Below are 23,741 nucleotides of genomic sequence, written 5' to 3'. Positions count from 1 at the left end.
TTTCGAAAACTAAAGTTCGGGCGTGATTCATTCGCACACATTCTTCTTTCGACATACAGAAACTGGCTGTCAATCTAATGGTCGATTCCGTATTGCGACACGAGAAACAATTTTTACATTACGTATGGCAAAAGTCGCCCGACGCCGTCAAATTCCGTTGCCATAAAGTTCATTTTCGGGCGACAACAAATTAGCTGTCGCCGTGCAAATTTACAAGGGAATAAAAACGAAAAATTAAAGCTTCATTCCAGTAGTGCGATTCTCTAACACATTTTTTGAGTTAACGACAAAAATCGGTAAAATTAAAACGCAAAATTATGAATGAAAAGTTCAAGTAAAAGTTGACAACACTCTTGCTAACGGTAGAACTTTACGACTGCTTCTTATTCGTCGCTACCTTACCGAAAAACATCGCTAATTACCGAAATTATAAGCATTTTAATTTTACCGACAATTGTCGGTAACTCAAAAAATTAGTTAGAGAATCGCACTACAGAACTCAAAAGTTTTTACACATTTAACACAATTTGCACATTTTTCCCAAGTCCTTGGTCACACTAGCTGGTACCATTGAAACAATTTCATGAAATCTAGGGTTCCTAGGTCGATTGTGTCGTTGTCCAGCAATGGCTGGTAGACGCCATAGGTTAGTAGGTGCTCACTTCCCACCGTGTCTAACTTTCTACTCAACTGTGGAGCCTACTGTGATCTACAACATCATCAAAAATCTGAAGTGGCTGGGACAGCGCAACGTGAACGCGTAAATAAATTCAACTCTACTGCCTACCATTAAAAATACATTTTTTCTCCTACTCTAAAACTATCACTCCACTCTTAATTGTTTTGCAAAGTCTTCCTCTTCTTTCTCTTCATTGCATGACATTTGATCCGTCCTTCCTTTACACACCCTGGCTATGTGGCCCTTACCTCCACAAGCAAAACACCGTGATCTACTGAATTTGCAATATTTTCTTAAGTGCTCACCACCACACCCGTAGCACTGAAACATGCCATTTCTCCTTCCAACCGGCCGTTTGCTTTTTGTCTTTACAGGCGCAAACCCTAACTTGCATGTCGGCTCTGCCTGCGCCCCCTCACTTGCATTAACCTCTTTCGTTGCTGTACACGTCAACTCTCTTGAGAAAATTTTGTTCCCGTTCCCGAGATTTGCACCTGTCCATAGGAGAAAGTCCTAAATCCCGGGCGAAGGCCGGCTATTTAGAGAAAAATATTTAACTTAAAAGAAAATGTTGTTCCCGTTCCCGAGATTTGCACCTGTCCATAGGAGAAAGTCCTAAATCCTGAGCGAAGGCCGGATATCTAGAGAAAAATATTTAACTTAAAAGAAAATTTTGTTCCCGTTCCCGAGATTTGCACCTGTCCATAGGAGAAAGTCTTAAATCCCGGCCGAAGTCCGGCAATTTAGAGAAAAATATTTTAGGGCCTTTGTGGATTTTTGTAGGCCCATATCTCGGGAAGTATACATTTCCGCAACAAAAGCAATACATGGTTGGAATCGGGATAAAAAGCACTATCTGTGGTAATTTTTTCATAATTTTCTGCGTTGGGTCGGTAAAGGAAAGGTGTTCCGAAACTTTTTACACGACAATTTGGGCGAGCAAAAATGTGCAACATGTTTGCCGGCTCCTGATTGGCTGAAACGCCGACTTTGACATTTGCTCCAGTTTTTTTGATGTTTCTGCCATTTTTCCGTTCCCGTGCATTTTGGAAAAATGTGTTTGTGGAACTCATTTTAAACAGTTTGACACTTTTATCATTAAAAAAAGTACTGGAACGAAGCTTAAAGTCCAATTTACATATGCATATTAAATGATTTCGTTTTACGAAATCCTAGAATCAAATGAAGTGTATTTACATCTGTTTTTTTGCGTCATTTGCTTACGCACATAATCGCACATACACACTTATACAATAACACAAACACACGCACACAATATATTTATTCAAAAAAATAGGAATTTCACAACATAAAAATGTGTATCAAATAACTTAAATTAATACCAAAAAAAAACATACTTTTTGCAAGTTTTTTAACCATTTATTTTCACTTTTGTCATCGTTTGAGTATTTTTGTTTTTCTACAACACACACAAACAAAGACATCATAAAACAGTTGCATTTTTTGGTAGTTTATGACGAAAAAGCAGGATTGCGTATAAAAGTATGGTGTTTTCGTGCGTTGTTTAGAATAAATGACGTAGCCCAGCAAGCATTTTCTATCGCCCATTACCCGAAGCAGTCACTCCCGGGCGATAGAAACACACATCCGCGATATCGCATTCTAATTGATGTAGGCACACCGTACGGGAAGAAATGAACCACGCATTCGTTTCCTCATAAAAATATCGCCATCGTGACTCTCGACTCTGGACTAAAGCGATTCTTTCAAAGACAACGCATGAGACACATTTATGAGGAAACGAGTGCGTGGTTCATTTCTTCCCGTACGGTGTGCCTACATCAATTAGAATGCGATATCGGGGATGTGTGTTTCTATCGCCCGGGAGTGACTGCTTCGGGTAATGGGCGATTGAAAATGCTTGTTGGATATAGTACCTTTAGGCGACAAATAAGTACATTGTTTGAAAGATATTGTATATTTTACCATAAAATAGTGGCAATGACCAATAAATAAATAAATAAATAAATAAATGAATAAATAAATAAATAAATAAATAAATAAAACAAAAATTAAAATCGAAAATGTTTACATTTTAAAAGTCAAATTATATTATCATTATTTCTGCAAACTTATTTGTTTTAATTTTCTTTGTCGAATGAGTGTAATAAGTACTGTTGGCACTTTTGAATTTTTGGAATTTTTTCGATTTTTTGTTTTTTTTTCTAATATTCAAATTCACTCTATGATAAAGAAAATGAAATTTATTTTTTCTTATCTAAATATCACTCACATTATACACAATACATATTATTATTTTTTCTGCTTTTTATCATTCACAATTATTTAGTCACTGCACTTTTTTACATTTCAATTTATAAATGTTTAAATATTAAATTATTAATTTAATTTTTTCAATTTCACTTTTCCACGAACCTTTCGCAATTACAATATCAAACTGACTGATATTTTTCTTATTGTTGATATTTGCAAATACTTGGAGTAGCTGTAAAACTCTCACCTTATCTCTCTCACGAGAAGAAATAGTAAAACAACGTAAATTGTTTGTGTAAACAATCAAATGCAGAATTTTCATCTTCTTCTGTGACACTAGGTAGTTCTTGCAGATCGATCTAATTTGAACAGTAATACATTTGTTATTGTAAAATGATAAAGTATCGCTCTTTTATAGAAAAGAAGTTCAGAAAGCGATTACTTTTGGTAGAGGAAGTGAGTAAGTCACTTCCAAATGCTAGCTGGGAGCTATCGTCATTTATTTGTGTATGGTAAATAACGCAAAATGTTGCCTGTTTTAGCAAATAAATGACGAAACAGCTCTAAATGACGAAAAAGTTGCTAATGTAAATTGGACATAAGTGAATTTGTTTTATATTACCCACCATTTTTTATGCGTTTTGTGCCCTTTATTACTCCAGTAATTCAGTTTTCATTCTAAACGATGGGTCTTTTCTATTTGTCCATTTCCGACGTATTCGTTCGTCTGATTTTTGCTACGAAAATGAAAAGCTTTCATTTGTTTGTCACACGAACACAAAAGTCAATCGCTATGTCGATGGTCAGACTAGCACGATTTCAACATGGCGACGTCAAGTTTATAGGCGAGGGGTATGAAGTAGTGAAACCCATGTACATGGTTTTCTGTGTTTGTTGTGTTGCCTCTTCTTGATGTTCGTTGCAATTTTTTTCTTCCATTTTCTTTCATTTTTATTTTCTCAAGCAAACGTTAACAACAAAACAAGCATAAAAAGATTTAATAAAAACATTTGATTAATGAAAGAGTGAAAATTTAACTATTAATATTAATTTAAATATTAATGTTAATTATTTTGTGTTGCTTTTTAGTTTTTTTTACGTTTGTTTTGTTTTTATTGGTATGAGAAACACAACAAATGCGAATGGTAAAATAAAGAGGACACGCAAAAATCTTAAATTTCACGTTAACGTGTGTGGACACTAACGAAACTTGAAAAGAAACTTTAACGAAATTGGTTTCAAGAAACCTTACTAGTCTGACCATCGACTATGAAAACCAAATTGTGTATTCGTTCATGAAATCGACAAACGAATGGGCAAGGAACAGAGCTATCATTGTCATACATGTGGGCTGGCTGGCAACTCTTTATTTTTTCATATTTTCTTTGTGCCGTATTCATAATAAATAATTAACACATGGAACGTGGGATTGTATTTAGTTGAGTTTATGGAATTATCTTTAGTAAAAAATTGTCTATTCTAAATTATTAACAAATAATGGGAGTACGTGGTCTAACCGGTTTCATTGCTCGCAATGCAGAGAAATATTTGACACCATACGAACTACACGACACAAACTTGGTCATTGATGGTGATAACTTGGCATGTAACTTGTTTAAGGATGTGGCAGGAATCAATTCAGCTTTCGGAGGCGATTATGATGAGTTCTATCGAGCCGTGGTTAACTTCTTTGTTGTGCTGGCAGAGTGCAACATCAAGGCCTATGTGTTAATGGATGGAGGCTATGAACAGCGTAAGTTGCGTACAGTGGGGAAACGTATGCGCGGTAAGATTTGTGTTATAAAACGTATAAATCCCAATGCTTCCATTACGGTTTTCCCACTCATGATGAAGGAGGTGTTTGTGGATGCCGTTAGGGACTGTAATGTACCCGTTATGCGCTGCGTATTCGAAGCTGATGATGAATTGGCTGCCTTGGGAAGGAAACTTAACTGTCCCGTGTTGAGTTATGATTCTGATTTCTATATTCACAATGTTCGCTATATACCTCTGATAACATTGACCGTAAAGACCCACACAAAAACCTATAAGGAAAAGGAGAAGCAGAATAATGAAGATAATGGAAGGAAGTTGCGTAAAACGGAGGCCAAGAAATTGGAAAAACGTACCAAAAATGAACGTGTAATGGACACAATCGTTGTGGATAATAAAGAGAAAAAGCTACGTAAGGGCAAGACTTATAAATATTTGGATTGCTGCATGTATAGGGTGGAGAATCTTATTTCCCGTGGTTCCCTGAGTAAGGAGAAGCTACCATTGTTTGCTGCCCTCTTGGGTAATGATTATATATCACGCTCTGCATTTAGAAATTTCTATATGTCTGGCATGGTAAAAATTGGTCGAGGGCGTAAACCCAATCACCAACAAAGACGTATTAGACTTATACTAAAATGGCTTAAGGATGAGACTGCAGAATCGGCCATGAATAAAATTATGTCAAGATTGCAAAAGGTAAGGGATAATATTGTCAAACAAATAGTTATGGATTATAATGTAACTGCCTTTTCAGAATCAAAGAGAATCATTGATGGCCCAGGTGGAAGCAGCAATAAGTGGTTATTCTAATGAAGAATGCAGGTCATACGAGTTTTTTAAGAAATATTATGAAAATGCCTTTGAAGACTTTATGGAGAATAATGAGGATGCAGAGCATAGCAGTGATGAAGATTCAAATTATGAACTAGAGGAGGATGAAGATTTTACCGAAGAAGAAGACGAAATTGAAGAGGATGACAACGAAGAAAATCCTGAAGTGCAGGATAATGAAGAAGAGGCTTCTAAAGCAGTTGAGGCAACAGAAGAAAAGTCGGAAGATTCTGAGGAACCTTCTGAAAGTGAAGATGACGAAGAAGAAGAGGGCGAAAGAGATGATCCCAATGATCACATATCTAAATTTCCTCAATGGTTTCTTGACAAGCTCTATCCAGCCCACTTGCCTAGGTTTTTCGTGGACCTAATGCATCTACGTAAATATATTAATAATCCACAAATTGAACATTATCCCTACAATGATTGCAATGAAATTGCTGTGCCAATATTAAGTTTGACTTACTCGCTACTAAACAATGTCAAAGGAGAAGAATTTGTGGAGAAACTTAATGAGGACGGTAGCGTGAGGCATTTATTTTTTACATATCTAACAAGAGCGACGCGTGTAACACAAATTCAGTACGTTTCCGTGGAAATAAAGGAGAAACCAAAATTTGAGTTTGAGCCTCACGACCCCAATCCGCAGATATTGCAAACTGTGTTTGAACACAAAATGCCAGAATTACAAAAAGATCAACTATTCAAAGAAATTGAAAAATTACCCCAAGATCTGAGGCTATATTTCTTGGCAATTGTCTATTGGATGCACAAGTCCCAACATTGGGATCTAATACACTTACATGCATTGCTGGTATGCTTGGTGGTACTAAGGACCATTGACTCAAAAATACCACCCGAAAGAGATATCAAAACCTTCAATAAACGTTTTGGTAAAATATTGAAAAAGGAACGCCAGGTGCGTGACAAAGAAGCTGCTGAGGGCGTAAAACGCAGCATACGAGATGATCTAAAAGAAATGCCTGTAACGGAACGCATACAATTTATACCCAAATCTGATTGTTACTTAGTGCAAAATGAGTTACTCAAACATTTCCATATGCAAGAGTTGTTCAAAAAGAAATATGATCTTTTCTCCAGCACAGTGTTACACGCTTTTGCTGAATTACAATCCGTTGTCTTCCAATTACATTCACTGAATGCATTGCTCTCCTTTCCCCATCAACCACCACAAATGTGCCAACTCTATTGTGGCACATTCTTATATAATCTTTATGATCTATTTCGCAATCGTTTAGATGTGGAATATCATATACGAAATTTCATTTTTAAAGATTCCCAAATGATGTTTGATTTCTACAGTTATTTGTGGCAATGGTGTCAACAATTCATACCCAGTTGGAAAAATGCTGAGGCGCAACAATCTGCGAAAACTGTTAATAAGAAAATCTTGAAAAAGAAACGTCAATTGGAGAGGAAGAAAGCTGCTCAAGGCGATAACAGCACACAAGCGGCAGATCCTTATGCCGATATGTTAAGTAGTACTGGGGAAGGTGAGGATGAATTCATTGACTTGAACAATAAATTTTGTGCTATGTTAAAAGTTAGCTAATAATACATAAAATTAAATTAGAAAAAATGTTAAGAGAATAACTACATTTTTATTATTTTTTATAATAAAAGAAAAAATCGTTTAATGTAAAAAACTAATTTCATTTGTTTGGGGTTTGTTTAATGCTTGATTAAAATATGTTATGCTCCACAATTATTATTACTCTAGATGTCCTCTAAGGCAGTCAAATGCCGAATCATTTATCAACAAAATCTGAGCATGTGAAATGGCATTGAAAAGCTCTTAAAAAATACACGACTGTTGAAAGTTCTTTGAACTATTACCAAAAGGCTGACTTCCGTATCTTCAGTTGCTTTGTGTTGTTTAAACTTCTTCAAAATATTTCAGTTGCACACTCCTACATTGTTCCTCGAAAAAGCAACTAAATGTATCAGAAATAAAAATGATATATGTTTGCTTTTTACCTGCGTTAAAAATGAGTATTTTTGTCATTTTGAAACACGTAGCTTTGCAGTTGTTAAGTATAACGGCCTAAAGAAACCTAATACTTCGCAGATTTTCAGTCATTTGTAAAGCAATTGACGATACGGAAGTCAGCCAAATTCCAAAATTATTGGTCGGAAATGTCTCAAAAATTTCAAAACATAATGGTTCTTGATAGAAATACATATGTTTTTACAATGTCTAAAATGTATTCCTTAAAAGCCCACAATATGGAGTCTAAAAGGCCTTCGAGAAAAGTTCACGATTATTCACTTGCAAACTGTTGGGTCTGAAAGTTTTTAAACCCACAATATTGGCCTCAAATAATTATCTGAATTAATTAACTCAAAGCTCTTCAAACTAAAAAAATATTCTCAAGTATTGTTCGGAAAGCTATTCAGAAAATATTAAAAAAAAAACTCACCATTAATGGTCTAAAAATTCTTTAAACAATAAGCTCTACAAAATATATTGTATTTAAAATCTACTATTATTGATACGAAAGTTCTTCAAAAAATATTCTATAGATAATCAACGATTTTTAGTCTGAAAGCTCTTCAAAAATATTCTATTGATAATCCACGATTATTGGTCGAAAGCTCTTCAAAAATATTCTATTGTTATATTTTTTTGCTCATGTGTTGTATTTTCTATCATGTTATAAAATAAAAGAATGAATAAATAAATAAATCGATGATTATTGGTCCGAAAGCTCTTAAAAAATATATAGATAATACACGATTGTTGGTCCGTAAGCTCTTTAAAAATATTCTATATAATATTGTTCCGAAAGCTCTTCAAAAATGTTCCATATATAATCCGAAAGCTCTTCAAAAATATTCTATAGATAAACCACGATTATTGGTCCGAAAGCTCTTCAAAATAATCTATAGATTATCCACGATTATTGGTCCGAAAGCAATTCAAAAATATTCTATTGATAATCCACAATTTTTAGTCCGAAAGCTCTTCAAAAATATTATATTGATAATACACGATAATTGGTCCGAAAGCTCTTCAAAAATATTCTATATATAATCCACGATTATTGGTCCGAAAGCTCTTCAAAAATATTCTATATATAATCCACGATTATTGGTCTGAAAGCTCTTCAAAAATATTCTATATATAATCCACGATTATTGGTCTGAAAGCTCTTCAAAAATATTCTATATATAATCCACGATTGTTGGTCCGTAAGTTCTTTACAAATATTCCGTATATAATCCACGATTATTGGTCCGAAAGCTCTTTAAAATATTATGTTGATAACTTACGATTATTGGTCCGAAAGCTCTTTAAAATATTATGTTGATAACTTACGATTATTGGTCCGAAAGCTCTTTAAAATATTATGTTGATAACTCACGATTATTGGTCCGAAAGCTCTTCAAAAATAGTCTATATATAATCCACGATTATTGGCCCAAAAGCTTTTCAAAATATTATATTGATAATCCACGATTATTGGTCCGAAAGCTCTTCAAAAATATTATATAGATAATACACGTTTATTGGCACAAACATAAATCACCAAAGAATTAAAAATAATCGAAAATATTCTATAGATAATCCACGATTATTAGTCCGAAACCTCTTCAAAAAAGTGTAAGGAAAATCCACGATTATTGGTCCGAAAGCTCTTCAAAAATATTCTATATATAATCCACGATTATTGGTCCGAAAGCTCTTCGAAAATATTCTATAGATAATCCACGATTATTAGTCCGAAACCTCTTCAAAAAAGTGTAAGGAAAATCCACGATTATTGGTTCGAAAGCTCTTCAAAAATATTCTATATATAATCCACGATTATTGGTCCGAAAGCTCTTCGAAAATATTCTATATATAATCCACGATTATTGGTCCGAAAGCTCTTCAAAAATATTCTATATATAATCCACGATTATTGTGAGTTATCAACATAATATTTTAAAGAGCTTTCGGACCAATAATCGTAAGTTATCAACATAATATTTTAAAGAGCTTTCGGACCAATAATCGTAAGTTATCAACATAATATTTTAAAGAGCTTTCGGACCAATAATCGTGGATTATATATGGAATATTATATAATATTTACTATTAAACCATAGAGAGTGTTTGTGTATAACAGACAACTAACAGAACACGACGGCAACAAAAACAAGTATACATAATTTTATGTCACCATATTGGAACATAACAGCTCTGTTCCTTTACCTGCCTGAGGTTACCATTTCTTACCATTTTTAACCTGCAAAGCGTTCCTTTACTTTAACAAGCATACAATTTATATGAGACCAGGGGCTGGATTCTTGTTCTATGAAAATTTGAAATGAAAAATATTTTCTTTATAATTTTTTTCATTTGACAGTTTTTTCCTTTATAAAATTTTTCATTTCACATTTTCATAGAAACAGAATTGAGCCCCAGTTCACCACTTTTACCATTTTTTGCCATTGTTACCATTTTTTAAAGTAAAGGAACAGACCAAACATTATGTTAGACCTCCAGCGCCATCTGCCGATGTATATCAATGTAAATGCCCCATCTTGTTATATTTTATGTCTTTGAATTTTAGTTGGGGGTACACACGATCAGTATTGACTGTTAGTTTTGCTCAAATAATAGGTTGGTTGCTAGTGTGGCCGTTAATTTTTGTCAGTCATCAAGCAAAATATTTTGTGGTTGTTTTCCAGCACTTATATGCTGTTTATATTAGAGCTTTTTGGGGGGTTAACCTTCATTATCATTTAATTGCTTAATCTCACCAAATTTATCAAGATTTACCATACAAATTTAAATCTTCTCATGAACGGATTTGTTTGAGATCCTGCACATAATAAGTCTGTCTGGTTACTTTCCCAGCAAGAATTGTCCAGCAAGAACTTTCTCAGAGAGTAAGGGGTTTTTATTCTCTTTTGCTAGAAAATTTTAAAAAGTAAACAGACACCTTCCCAGCAAAAACCAGCAAGCAATCAGCTGACTTGCCAAAACAGAACAATTTGTTCGCCAACAAAGGAAGCAAACACGTTGTATTTTATTAAAAATAAAAAAGAAAATGAAACAAAAAAGTATTTTTCCACTTTACAAATTTGTTCTCCATAAAACAATACAATTAGACTATGTTATTTCCACAATAAAATTGTTTTTAATGTTCACAAACATAAATCAACAAAAAACTAAAAACAGCTGATTGCTTGTTTTCAGGAAGAAGAAGAGCTTGCAAGTGCTTGCTAGAATAAATTTGTCCAGCAAGAATTTGCAACCTCTCAGTGAAAGAACTGTCAAAATGTCTCTCTCGAATCGCTCTCTTTTGCTGGTTTTTTGTGTTAACAGACGACTTCCAGCAACAATTGGTACAAATTGTTACAAATTTTAGGGTAACCAGACACAGCTAATCTTGATACTTATGTCGTGCAGCACTGTTTTTGTACAAAAAAAACTGCAACTGATTTCAAATGTACGAAAAGTTGCAAGTGTTTTTAGAAATCGTTTGTTTACATTTTGTTTTATTGTCAAACAATAAAGGAAAGAAAATTAATTAATTAAACAGTAAAAAAATGAGAATTATTCTCGGAGATGTAAGTAACTATTTCTTTGGATAAAATAGCACTTCCATTTCATTACAGGTAATATCACAGTTTATACAGTTGGCCATTCAGAGTTCTGTTAACAACATTTGACAACAAACATAATAGATTGTTCATTATTGTGATTTGATTTCCTTTGTATTTTATGTATTTGACAGCAAACTAAATAGTCAGGGCTAACTAGTTTGGGCTGAATGGCCAACTGTATAAACTGTGGGTAATATCTACAGCTAGAAGGAATCTTTGGTCAAAATCACAAAAACTCCGAAATGGCAGTCTACAAACAGCGCTTTTTAGAGATGCCATAAAATCGCAGCAGCAACTGGCACCTACCACAAGTGGATTTCCCACTGCTTAAAAATTATAAACGTCGAAAACACCATATCCACAGTTTATACAGTTGGCCATTCAGCCCAAACTAGTTAGCCCTGACTATTTAGTTTGCTGTCAAATACATAAAATACAAAGGAAATCAAATCACAATAATGAACAATCTATTATGTTTGTTGTCAAATGTTGTTAACAGAACTCTGAATGGCCAACTGTATAAACTGTGACCATATCGTTATATTCTGCCCCCATGGATAGGGGACGCTTTTGAACATTTGCGGAACAGTTTGGTGGATAATGAACCGACAGTTAGCAATTTTGAACCAGTTGTGCATGAAATGATATATTTTTCGTTAATTTGGTGCATTTTTCGGTATATACACTTTGCCCAAGAATGTTCGGAAGAAATACGTTTCAGACAATTTGGAGTTGATTTAGCCATGTCCGTCCGTCTGTTTGGCTGGCTGGAGCGCATGATAACTCTCGAATGGATCAACCAATTCGATCCAAAATTCGGTTTCGTAATATTTTTCCCAAACAGTTTAAGTTCGAAGATGAGTTATATCGGTCCGCTCCTTCCGGTACATCCCACACAAAAGTCAACATTTGTGTCTAAGTGCAGTTGAATGTCTGTTCCTTTGAAAATGTATACCAATGCTGTTCGATGACCCACTGAATTGACTAGTGGGCGCGACCACTATGTCGGTATAAAAAGTATAAAAATTGGATACTTTCAAAAGATTTTTGCTTATTGTACCATTAAGAACCGTTCATAGACATTTCGCATATTCCAGAAAGTTGTTTACTGAAGCCTTTGCTACACTATTGTGGTTGATTGTTTTCTTGAATTTTCAACGGTTTAATATCTATGGAGCAGAAGCCGAGAAAAGAGGATAAAAATCGCAATTGTTTTGCTATTTTGACCATTAAGATCCATTTCTACAGAGTTCGTATATTCTAGAAAGATGTTTACTGAGATCTGAGGTACATTTTTGTAGATGGTTGTTTGCTTCGAACTTGATCGGTTTGAAGGCGTTAATCCAAACTTTAGAAGTAATTTTAAAAGAAATTTGACCAAGCTTGATTGGTTATATGTGTTCAGAATTTTTGTACTTTAAGATAAGAGCTATAACTTTCCCTCTGAGATACATTAAAATTTCCTAATGGTTTGGAAGATATAGTCCTGACAAAATGACCCTATTTACATCAAAGCCTCAAACCTTTGGAGGCATATAACCGCGAAAGTTAATGAGATTGGGAAAAACGGCGAGACACGTGTCTTCTCATTTTTGGTGTTCTATCACACTGCGGTGTCAGAATATGGTTAATAATTTTCGTGTTGCACAGTGTAATTGGTATATTTAGGTTCACTACTTCTGTTATTTTTACTAAGCAGATTGATTCTTTTTCAGTTGTTATTAATAAAAGGCAAAATAAATGTTTTAAGTTTCAATGAGACTACATTTTTGTGTTCTTTTTTATTTATATCATAGCAAACGGGATAAATGCATCAAGATACGATTCAGCTGCTGATATAACAGACGTTGATTATTTAAACCACATTAGTATGGATTTCGAAGAATATCGATCTTCTGGGCTTCATCAACTTCCAAGAATCCATGTACTGCCTCGTATCTTACTTTTATCTGGCAAGGAGTTGTTTTGTTATTGGAAATCTTGCTCAATCCAAAAAATATGTTGTTGTTTATTGCGGATTAAATTTATGTTCGTATTGTATACCAAATTAAGCGCTTTAATGGATATTTTCTGTTTCAACTTGATATTTTCTGCTTATTGCAGGATCCACTTTGCGAAATTTACTTTCTGATCTGAAGATGTTTTGATAATAGGAGAACTATTGTCTTCTCGTCTGCAATGTCCTTGTTTTAGCAACGTAAATATGTTCGTTCGTGTATCATTTCTGCAACCTGGACTGGTTGTATCCATAAAGAATCAGGAGACAGGTGAACGGGGTTATCTGGGCTGCTAAATAAATACATGTGTTGGGTATAGCGGCATAAATTCGGGCCCAATACGGCGGCTGCATCGTATCATAACTGGGCTAAAACCACTCGTGTTTGCCTTGGCGGCTGGGGTTCTTCTGCTGCGATGAATGTAAGTGGTCTCCAAGTATGGCATTCACACAGTATCACTGTACTGCCTGCGAGACTGTTTCAATATGAATACTATCAGAGCCTGCCTGTTAGACATGTTGGTGTAGATGTTCTCGTTTGGACCTGCCCGGGCGGTGTGTATTCAATAAAATCTTCTGGGATTGACTCTGCTGCATATCTATCATCGCTTCTAAAGAATATCAAAATAATTTTAGCACACTATTTAATTTTTCACTCTATATACCGCAATCTTCTTTCCGGTATCAGCAAGACATTCCTGGTCGTGTCATGGACCGTTTGCATGAAGTGAACAAGAAAATATTTCATACTGCGATACTTATAGACTTATGGTGGTCAATTCTGGTGTTGCATTGGTATTTCCAGGGTCAGGATCGCTTGATATGATTATCCTTGTATTCGGCCATAATCTGGCCCGTTTCATCCACCATCTTGTATCTGAAGACGAATTGATAAATAGTTTCATGGCAGCTAATAAAGCTATGTTGTTCTCTTTTTTATTTATATTATTTATTTTATTTACATTATTTTTATTTATGATTACTCCATTGTTTACTGTTTTTATGTATGTATATGAAAAAATCAGCTGTCATTTATATCTTAATCTTATCAAAGGCAGTATGTAAACAGTAAAGGTTAACCCACTGGATCTATTAATCCCAGTGGGTTAATCTTCATTAGTATAAACGCCCTATTATCGATATTTCCGAAAAATCGACAGTCATAACTGATCGTGTGTACCCTGCTTAAGTGGGTGCACACAATCAGTTTTGCTCAAATAATCGGTTGCTTGGTCGAAGGTTACACTAGAGTGGTTTCATTGAAACTTTTAGGTATTTATAGATCGAGTTCCCCACTACAGCAACTTTATGATATCACTCTACTGTGAAACTCGACCTAGTAACCCTTGGCCCCGGTCCACACTAGCGTGAATTTCATTAAAAAATTTCATGAAATTAGGTGTTCTTAAATCGAATTCCCCACTACAACAATTTTATGATTTTACTCTACTATGGACGTCGATCTAGAGACGCATAATTTCATATCAAAATTTCAGTGAAATTACTGTAGTGTGGCCCGGGACTTGTTTTCATGAAATTGTTTCAATGAAAGTCTTATGCCAGACTATGAAAATTTTCATGTACGTGAAAATGAGTTTATAGGCAAGAGGTGTGAAGGGGGTGAAACTCTGTACACAAGTTCTGTAATCTGAAATTATTCTTTGGGTTTAAATTCGTAACTCTCGAACCAATGCAAAGCAATGAAAATATCAAAATTTTCATATGATTTCATACATGTGTGTAGACGTCAATGAAAATTTGGAAGAAAATGGCAAAACGTTTTCAATGAAAATTTTCATAGTCTGACATAAGACAAACACTCTAGTGTGACCTTCGACTTGCCAGTGTGGCCGTTTGCAGTTATTTATGGCTCTGTTCCAGAACCTGCAAGAAGCTACTATGTTTTACTACGATAACACTTTTTGCTTTATGTTATCGAAAAAATAGTAAAAATTAGTAGGTTCTTGCAGTACTGGAACAGACCATATATTTCCGGAAAATTGACAGTCAAAACTGATCGTGTGTACCCCGCTTTAGTTTTCAAGAACCGCTCCGACCAGTTCAAGCTCCCTAAAACTTTAAAAGGGGATCCAGTTCGTTCTCAGACCTCCCACCGTGAAGACATAAAATACCATGCAGAGACTACGCCTACGGGCTTTAAAAAATAAGTTTACAAAATGCCTGGTCCATTACCTGCAAGAAGCTACTATTTTTTACTATGATAAAAATTTTTAAAAAATAGTAGATTTTTGCAGTACTGGAAACAAAAATGACGCTGTTAAGGTAGAAACAGAACCAATCGTCGCTTGCTTTGCTTGCTTCCGAAATGACAAATTATAAAGGAATGCCAGAGCCTCCTAAAGAAGAACGCAGGCGGATTTGCAAACAATCCCACGGCAGCGGGTTCTTTCGTACCGGATTGACCCGAAACCATAGTGTTTTGGCCAGCGGCTGCCAACCCAGCATCAAATCTGTGCTTCACGTGGGTTACTATGCTGCTACAACAACAACGATTGATTCTGTTCTGGCCCTTAAGCCAACGCTTGACATGTGACTTATCGAATATTATGCTATGTTTACATTTACGAAATCCACTCGATTTCAACTGTCAATTCCATTGCTTAAACATCAAAGCTTTGTTCCTTTACTGTTTTATTTTTCTTCTTTTTCTTTTATTTTTATTATGTCAAAAATGAAGCAGGAAAGCAAGGCAATCAGGCAGAGCAGCTTATGTACGCAGGCCACTCTAAAGGCGGTGGAATAAGAAGGTGTTACATCAAATAAGAAGGTGTTACATCAAATCATACCAAATTTGGTCACAATAATGCATTGCTGTGAATTGCTTGTTTACATTTTGTATGAGATTTTATTCTCAATAATGCATTTTGACAACTAGTCTGAAAATCAGCTGTTTTTGGCGCTGTACCTTCTTATTGTGCCATGGAGTGGTTAAAGGAGAAAAGTGACAAAATTGCTCTCTCATGAACATTTTTACCAGAACAATAAATGAACGGAAAAATGGTAGATCTGGTAGCAATGTCAAAAAGAAACATAAAAAATCAATCTTCTGTCAAGTTTACACTTGCGCTCCAAAATCCACTTGATTTCACGAAATCCTGAAATACACCCCGGTGTTTACATTTATTTTTTGTTGATTTCAAACATATCACAATGATCAAGGTAGATGCATATGCGCAGCTGATCGAACACGAAATTTCAAAACAAGTTGTTGTATATTGAATTAATCATCAAAAATATACGACAATATTGAACTTTACAACTTTATTTGGAAACTTATCGTAAAATTATCTATATATCGTATTAATTGTGTATAGTACTAACAAATGAAAAAATAAAAAAATGATTTTATTGTTGAGACATCGTTATAATAAATTTTGATAGATAAAAGTTGTGCTCAGAACCTGCACAATATTAGTACTAGCAGTAGTTTTTTCCGTTTAGTGCTAAAAATGCGTTCCCATACTCCGAAATCTAGCAAGACTTGCACTTGTCTTTAAACAAAAATCGAGCCGAGTAACAACCTCTCCTCCTGTTTTCTGCTATACAATTTTGGCCTAGTAGAAACTAGCAGCAAGCATGTTCATTGGCATCTAATATGATAGCTGATACGTTGATTTTGAAATTTACGATGGAGTTTTTGCAATTTCCGTAATTTTTTCGTTCCCGTATTTTTTAAGAAATTTGTATTGGGGAACAATTTTTGACAATTCGCTCTTTCTTAACATTACCATTAAAAAGTACGGGAACACAATGTAAAATAGCATTGTAACAAAGTAATTTAATATTTTTTTCACATTGTTTACAAATTTTGACACTAAAATTTTTTGTTGCAGCAATTGACCATCTACCTTGTTTATTGTGATACGTGAAAAGTGTTGCAACTTTTGGTACTTTTTTAGGCAAAAGCAGGGTTGTATATCATGTGTACTGAGATTTCGATGTTGATTTCGCTGAAATCACGAAATGAGATGATTTCATTTTTGTATGCGAAATCATGAAAAATTTTGCTTGATTCCGCGCGAAATCACGAAACGCCTTCGAAATCACGAAACGACGCCAAATGCAAACGTCAAATTTGGTCACAATAATGCATTGCTGTGAATTGCTTGTTTACATTTTGTATGAGATTTTATTCACAATAATGCATTTTGACAACTGGTCTGAAAATCAGCTGTTTATGGCGCTGTACCTTCTTATTGTGCCATGGAGTGGTTAAAGGAGAAAAGTGACAAAATTGCTCAAAATTGCTCTCTCATGAACATTTTTACCAGAACAATAAATGAATAACAATAAATAAAATGGTAGATCTGGTAGCAATGTCTAAAAGAAACATAAAAAAATCAATCTTCGTCTTTTATTTCACAGTTTTTAATTTAGTTTTGTCAGCGTTCGACTTTTTTATTGTGAAATAATCGTCAAACAAAAGTCGAAAAATCAGTTCTACCATGGTATAAGTAAAGAGGTAGGTTTAAATGAAAACAATCTATATATAGAACCCTTGTTTTTCCTGAATTCCTAAAACATCAAAATTAGTAAATACAAAAGCAACAAGTGGGTTTGTTTACAATACCTTTTTTGAGTATTTTATAAAAAACGCCAAAAATGAATGAAGTGTCATGGTTTCTCCACATAATCGAGTTGTGGATATGATAAAATGATTGTTTCAATACAAAGCTGGCGGATTTCATTCATTTCATTTCATTTATTTCACATGTAATTTGAGGCGATGGGCCCCATAAATAAAAAAATTACAATATATGTATGTACGCATTAAGCTAAACCTTAAACAGGAAAAACTACTCCATTTTTTATAAGTAAACATTAAAAATTCCTATAATAATTTTTTAAAATATTATTGTATTAAATAAAAATATAAATAAACTATAAAAATAGTAATTATCCTCCCTCAAGGAAAAATGAGCATAAGCAAGATAGCTATTACTACACCACATTAGGCATAACCTCAAAAAACAATTTTTTTTTCCTTTTATGACTGCCTTCTCAGAGGCATTAACGAAAATTAATGCATATGTACTAGAAAAATCCGTTTCAATAACACTATTTGAAATGCTGAAGAAGTTTGTTGGAGTACGTAGTATACGAAACACCAAAATTTTTTAAAGCAGGGGGCAAAACATTATATAGACGAGCCACTCTAACTAGGAATGACGTATCCATTAAATGAACAACTAGGGGAATTTGCAACTGAAAGCTTCTTGACGAATGAAAAACACAAGGGCCCTTACCAGAAATTTCGGACATTGAGAAACAATTAGCTTGAAAAACATGAGGAACAACCGACAGTTCAAAAAAGAGGAAAACGAACAGCCCAGAAATTTGTGCACATACTGCGATGTGTACCAAGTTCAAACAACATTGTGCCGTACCCGAATAAATTTCAAAACAATACAGTATAGATGGAAGAACAAGAGCCTTAACCAAACGCTCTTTGACAAAATATGGCAAAGACAAATCAGAGCTGTAAAGAGATCTTAGGGCCCAATTTACTCCCGACACCACACGAGTTATATGCTGCGTAAAGGAAAGCTTATTGTCTAGTATAACACCGAGGCATTCAAGCTGCCCAACATATTCAATAAGCGCACCAGCATACATTACATGAACATTTATACTACTACACGTAGAAAATAAAAGAGCTTTACTTTTTAACGGATTTACCTTAAGCTTGCTGTCATCTATCCACTTATGCAGCAAATCCATAACTAGATCTACCTGAGATTGCAACACAAAGGAGAGATCCCAAAACAGACCCTTGGGGCACTCCACTACTCACCGCAAGCTGGCCACTACACCTGCCACCCACAGTAACCAACTGACTCCTACCATTTAGATAGGACCACAACAAAGAACAGGCACTGCCTGAAAAATTATACATGTGGCCTGTTCCCGTACTTTATAAAGTGGTAAAAGTCGTAAAAGTCGTAAACGATTTTCATATAAATTTTGTGTACGGGAACGCAAAATGTGTAAAAGTGGTAAAAATTTTAAAAACTTTATAGTTCTGGAACAGAGCTATACATTGTAACTTCCTCAAAAGTGTGCCGTAATGAACTCGGTCAAACGCTTTTTCTAAGTCCAGCGACACATGAATACAAAACCGGGTTCCACCATAATTGGCTCGAATTTCATCAGTCAAGCCTGCAAGAATGGATTTCTTCCATACAAATGTTCTAAAATCAATTTTAAAAATCATTGAGTTCGATTGTTTTTAAAATTGTTTGGCATATTATTCAAACAGAACACACACATACACAGAATGGGTGTATTGTTTTGAAGTTTTAGGAACACTCGAAAGAAAAAAAATTATATTGACACAAAGCTTTAGCTAACCTTTCTTATTAAACCATGAGTTCTGCCATTTTTTACCTGCAGAAATTTGTCGGGTAGCCTGTGGTAGAAGAGAAAGGCACATGCGCTATCACTCCTCTCTCACTCTCTTAAAAATTGCTGCAAGTTTTACCACTTTTTGGGGTTAAGAAACGCTTTACAGGTTAAAAATGGTAACAAATGGTAACCTCAGGTAAGTAAAGGAACACAGTTCAAATGAAATCTAATGAATTTCAGATGAGTTTTCATTTGACGTATAAGCAAAGGAATTGACAGTTGAAATCGAGTGGATTTCGTACATGTAAACCAAGCATTATGCTAACCTAACAAATAGAAATTAAAAAAAAAAACAATTAGAAAATATCTATTGGTTATAGTGGCGTAACCTGTGAGTTGACCAAGAATTAACTTTGTTAAATCGAATTAAAATTAATTTATTTTCAGTTTAATAATAAATGGGGATCGCGAATTTAAAACTTTGCGTCCGCGGCGCTTCTTCATATTTTGACTTCGGCATAAACAACTAGCTATAGGTATTGCATCATAATTGGTATGTTCCTTTACTTTTAAAAGTGGTAAAACCGGCAAATGTAGTAAAAGTTGTAGACTGCTCCCATATGAACTGTATGGTGTATGAAGTAAAGAAACGCTTTTCGAGTAAAAAGTGGTAAAACTTGAAGATTCTTGCACGTGAAGGAACAGAGCTAATGTGTTGTCACTTTGCATACACATTTTGTATACACAAAGTGACAATCCATATGTAAAAAACATATCGTGTAAAATATTCATAAGGGAACTTTTCTTTGAGAATAAATAAACGTCTTTAAGTTCTATAATCTCACTTCTTAAATCGGTCAAATTTTTCAAACCCTTCCCTTTGCCGCTCCAATTAATATTTTCTATAAATCATTTCACAATTTCACCATTTGTTTCGGTCATCTAAAGCCGTAACGACCAAACATGTTTACACAATACAAAGCCGTCAACGTTGACGGCGTTTGTTAAACTATTACGGCTTGTGTTTCTGTAACCTAAAGTCGACTACGACTTTTAGACTTTTCCAATAAAAAGTCGATTAATCGAAAGTAGACATATGTATCCCTATTGTCTATATCATATTGTGAGTTACGAACGAGAGAACGGGTATATTGACGGATGATGACAGTTTCTCAATTATTTGTGTGTGAAAATAAATAAGGGCGAATGAAATCAATAAATAAAAATTAAGAAAAAACTAAATATTCTACGAAAAAGTGCCTTTCTATTAATGTTCTGGCAAAAAACGGTAAAAGAAGAAGCAAGTTTAAGTGCGGGAATTACCACAAGAAAAAATAAAACTAACGACCGGACGAAGAAATAAAACGAATGAAATATTTTGGCCAGCAGCAAGCAACTACAAAAAGAAATGAAAAAAATATTTTAGAGCAGAAAGTGTGGCAATAAAAAAATAACAAGTGAAGACTTGCCTTTGAAGTGTTGATTATTCTTTAATGTTGTTTTTGGAAAAACAAAGTGCAAAAATTTCCCGTTCATTTCATACAGAGAATATTTTGGTGGTACGTTTTTTTAAGATTTCCATCTACGATTTACTTCTCTTGGTTTATTTCTTTGCCATTGTGTTTTCCGTCTTCATTCATACCAAAAACCAAAACGTAACGCCAACGAACCAACCAAACAGCAAAAGCAAGAACAACAACAAAACCCAAAACGAAGAAACAAATAGCAGCAACAACAACTAACCAACCTAAACAGTGTTTAAATGTGTGTGAATGTGTGGTCAAATGCGTGTGTGTAATTATAGAGAAGTATTAAAAATTGTGTAAAAGAATAAGAAATTAAACAAAAAATAAAATACTTAATTATTTGTTAATAAAAAAGAAACTTCACAGCGAATCCTTATAAACGCATGGTTCAAAATTTGTCAACAATTCAAAACACCAATACCAAGATAAAATAAACGTAAACCAACCAACCAAACGAAGAAGAAGAGGAAGCATTATAATAAAAAATTAAGTGTGTGTATTTGTTTACTTGGTGTCTTCATCCCATCCCATTCAAGAAAAGATCATCATCAAAACGCAAAGTAAAAAAAATTATATCAAACGAAAAAGAAAAACATACAACTACAAACAAATACAGTTAAAATAACAGCAACAACAAGAATTGCTCAAACATCTCCATTGAAAGTGCTGTCTGTCAGGCTGGTTGTCTTGTGCGTCTGTCAATTGAAATCTCTTTTTTGTTTTTGGAGATTTTCTTCGTGTAATTCAATTCATCTTCTTGGTAACTACATGGGGAGCCCAGTTCTCCATCTATCAAAAACGAATTCTCCAAAAAGAACACAAACATAACAACAAAAGAAAGTAAACTAAACATAATCGTAGTGTTGTTGTATTCTAATCCAACCAACTAACTCTCCTTGTTATAACCAAAAAAAAAAATTACTCTCTCTTGCATTTTGCAAATCTCCTCATTTGTAGTGAGACTGATTTTTTTGACTCATTGAATTTGTTGTTGTGGGGATTTGTTTTTGCGAATTGGAGATTTCTTCTTTGCCAAAAAGCCGGTCACGTTTTATAATCGCGTATTTTAGTTGACGACTGACAAAGTAGTCATCGTTGCCCGAAGTCCTTTAGTAGCTGCCTTGCCTGTTATCCTTCTTGTAGCAGGTGTTTTCCACAGGCCATTATCATTGAGCTTCTGTGAAAGTAGTCAGTTTGCATTGCTACTTTGGGTTGTGTGCGCGAGAAGAAAAATAGAACACGCAAGGACCACAACATTTATTTGAAACATTTATCGCCAATTGTAATTTGTCGTGTGTGTGTGCAGAAAAAATTAGCAAATATTTGCATTGCAGAGATCTGACTATTCTTCTTTTGCTGGATTAGCTGAATTAAATGGATTATTTGTAATTATCACTTGCAACAGGTAAGTTTGTGAAAAAATATTTATAAAATAGATTTCAGATACTGTGATGGATGGCATGAAAAAAATTATAATTGAACACTTCAAAAAAACCGAGTACCGCTAAAAAACGTTGGATTAAATGTCATTTAGGCACACCTCTCGGATCAGGTTTAAATTTTAAGCACAGGTATTTCTTGTTGTCCTGATCACAAAAATATATGATATTAAGGAGGAAATCCATATTTCCCCAGTTATGGGTAGTGAATTTTCTGAAATGTCTTAATTTATCGCCATTACCTAAATCGACGTTAGCGTTATCCGTTTAAAATTATAAACATTGGAAGTCCCTATTCCCTAGGGACAAATACATACTTCCTGCGATATGGGTCTTGAATTTTCGGAAATGTTCTTTTATATCACCATTACGATGTTTACGAACATCCCTCCCATTTTTATTATGTGTGGTCCTCGTAATTTTTTGTTTTTTACTGACAAAATCTTGTCTAGGTCTTTTTTGCAGGTATTCTATCAACAAAATACTCCTTTAATAAATATTTTTCCTGCAGGCGATCCTTTTGAGAGTGTTTTGTCCATAGAATACGTCTTATGAAGGTTTTATATCTACAAAAAAATTAGGAGGAGGTGTTTTTTCTATAGAATACCCCTTAGAAGGCTTTCTGCCTACAACTACTCTTTTACGAGATCTTTCGGAGGCCTTCTCCTTCAACAGAACTTACTTACTTAGCTGGCCCATTACAGAACATTTGCTCCATAGACCGAACTAAGAAAAGATCTCGAATTCTTTCTGTTTCGTGCTTCGCTTTTTGGAATACCGCGCCTTGTCATCTCTTCATCCACTCGTTTACGCCATCTATTCTTTGGCCTGCCAATTCTGCGTGTACCGCCATGGGGCTCGAATTTATACGCCTTTTTAGCGGGTTCATCATCGCTCATTCTTATTATATGGCCTAGCCAATGAAATCGCTGCATCTCGATACGTTTAACTATATTGATGTCGTTGTATAGCAGATACAGCTCGTGGTTCATACGACTTCGATATTCACCGTCAACGCAAATCGGTCCGTAGATCTTTCGAAGAATTTTTCTCTCAAACACGCCAAGCACTGCCTTATCTGCTTGCGCAAGTACCCACGCTTCGGAACCATACATCAGCACGGGTACTGTAGTGTTTTGTAAAGCGTTATTTTTGTTTGACGAGTTGTTGCTTTGTTTTTAAAGTGCTTACTTAAGCCAAAGTAGCATCTGTTGGCCAATACAATTCTTCTTTTTATTTCACAACTGATGTCGTTTGTTGTGTTTATGGCGGTG

At 34.6% G+C, this 23,741-nt stretch overlaps 2 protein-coding genes and 1 long non-coding RNA gene across 5 annotated transcripts in view; 2 read left to right on the top strand and 1 right to left on the bottom strand.

Annotated features, from left to right (window-relative positions):
• Window positions 1–2,671: 2,671 nt before the first annotated feature.
• ast (single-strand DNA endonuclease protein asteroid) lies at window positions 2,672–7,188 on the top strand. 2 transcript variants are annotated; one of them, XM_073966384.1, is made up of 3 exons: window positions 4,313–4,700; window positions 4,769–5,386; window positions 5,445–7,188. In XM_073966384.1, exons 1-3 carry the CDS (start codon window positions 4,650–4,652, stop codon window positions 7,092–7,094), a joined length of 2,319 nt encoding a protein of 772 aa, XP_073822485.1. In that variant the 5' UTR covers window positions 4,313–4,649; the 3' UTR covers window positions 7,095–7,188. The 2 variants fall into 2 exon arrangements, with proteins under 2 accessions (XP_073822484.1, XP_073822485.1); XM_073966383.1 differs by having other exon boundaries at window positions 2,672–5,386.
• A 6,333-nt stretch (window positions 7,189–13,521) lies between these two features.
• LOC141393386 (uncharacterized) lies at window positions 13,522–14,123 on the bottom strand. Its single transcript, XR_012410082.1, has 2 exons — window positions 13,802–14,123; window positions 13,522–13,747 (listed from the first exon to the last, which is right to left on the bottom strand). It is a non-coding gene; the product is annotated as an uncharacterized lncRNA (long non-coding RNA).
• Window positions 14,124–20,600: 6,477 nt separating this feature from the next.
• The window catches only part of S (EGF receptor activation regulator Star), a 176,029-nt gene continuing 172,888 nt past the window's right edge, over window positions 20,601–23,741 (top strand). Inside the window, exon 1 of one of the 2 annotated variants that reach the window (XM_073971325.1) lies at window positions 20,601–22,433. The gene's annotated coding sequence lies outside the window, so the exon portion shown is untranslated. The remainder of the gene's footprint in view (window positions 22,434–23,741) is intronic. The other variant, XM_073971328.1, reaches the window with a different exon arrangement.

Source organism: Musca autumnalis, unplaced genomic scaffold, assembly GCF_047663935.1.
Source record: "Musca autumnalis isolate F117 unplaced genomic scaffold, ASM4766393v1 scaffold_2, whole genome shotgun sequence".
Lineage (NCBI taxonomy): Eukaryota > Metazoa > Arthropoda > Insecta > Diptera > Muscidae > Musca > Musca autumnalis.
The sequence above is the reverse complement of the archived record's forward strand: the minus strand, read 5'-3'. Positions and strand labels throughout refer to the sequence as shown.

Excerpts from the sequence above, each read along its gene's own strand:
- ast (XM_073966383.1), top strand. The coding sequence starts at position 4,412 with ATGGGAGTACGTGGTCTAACCGGTTTCATTGCTCGCAATGCAGAGAAA. Across the intron at positions 5,387-5,444 it reads TTATGTCAAGATTGCAAAAG|AATCAAAGAGAATCATTGAT; the intron begins GTAAGGGATAAT and ends CTGCCTTTTCAG.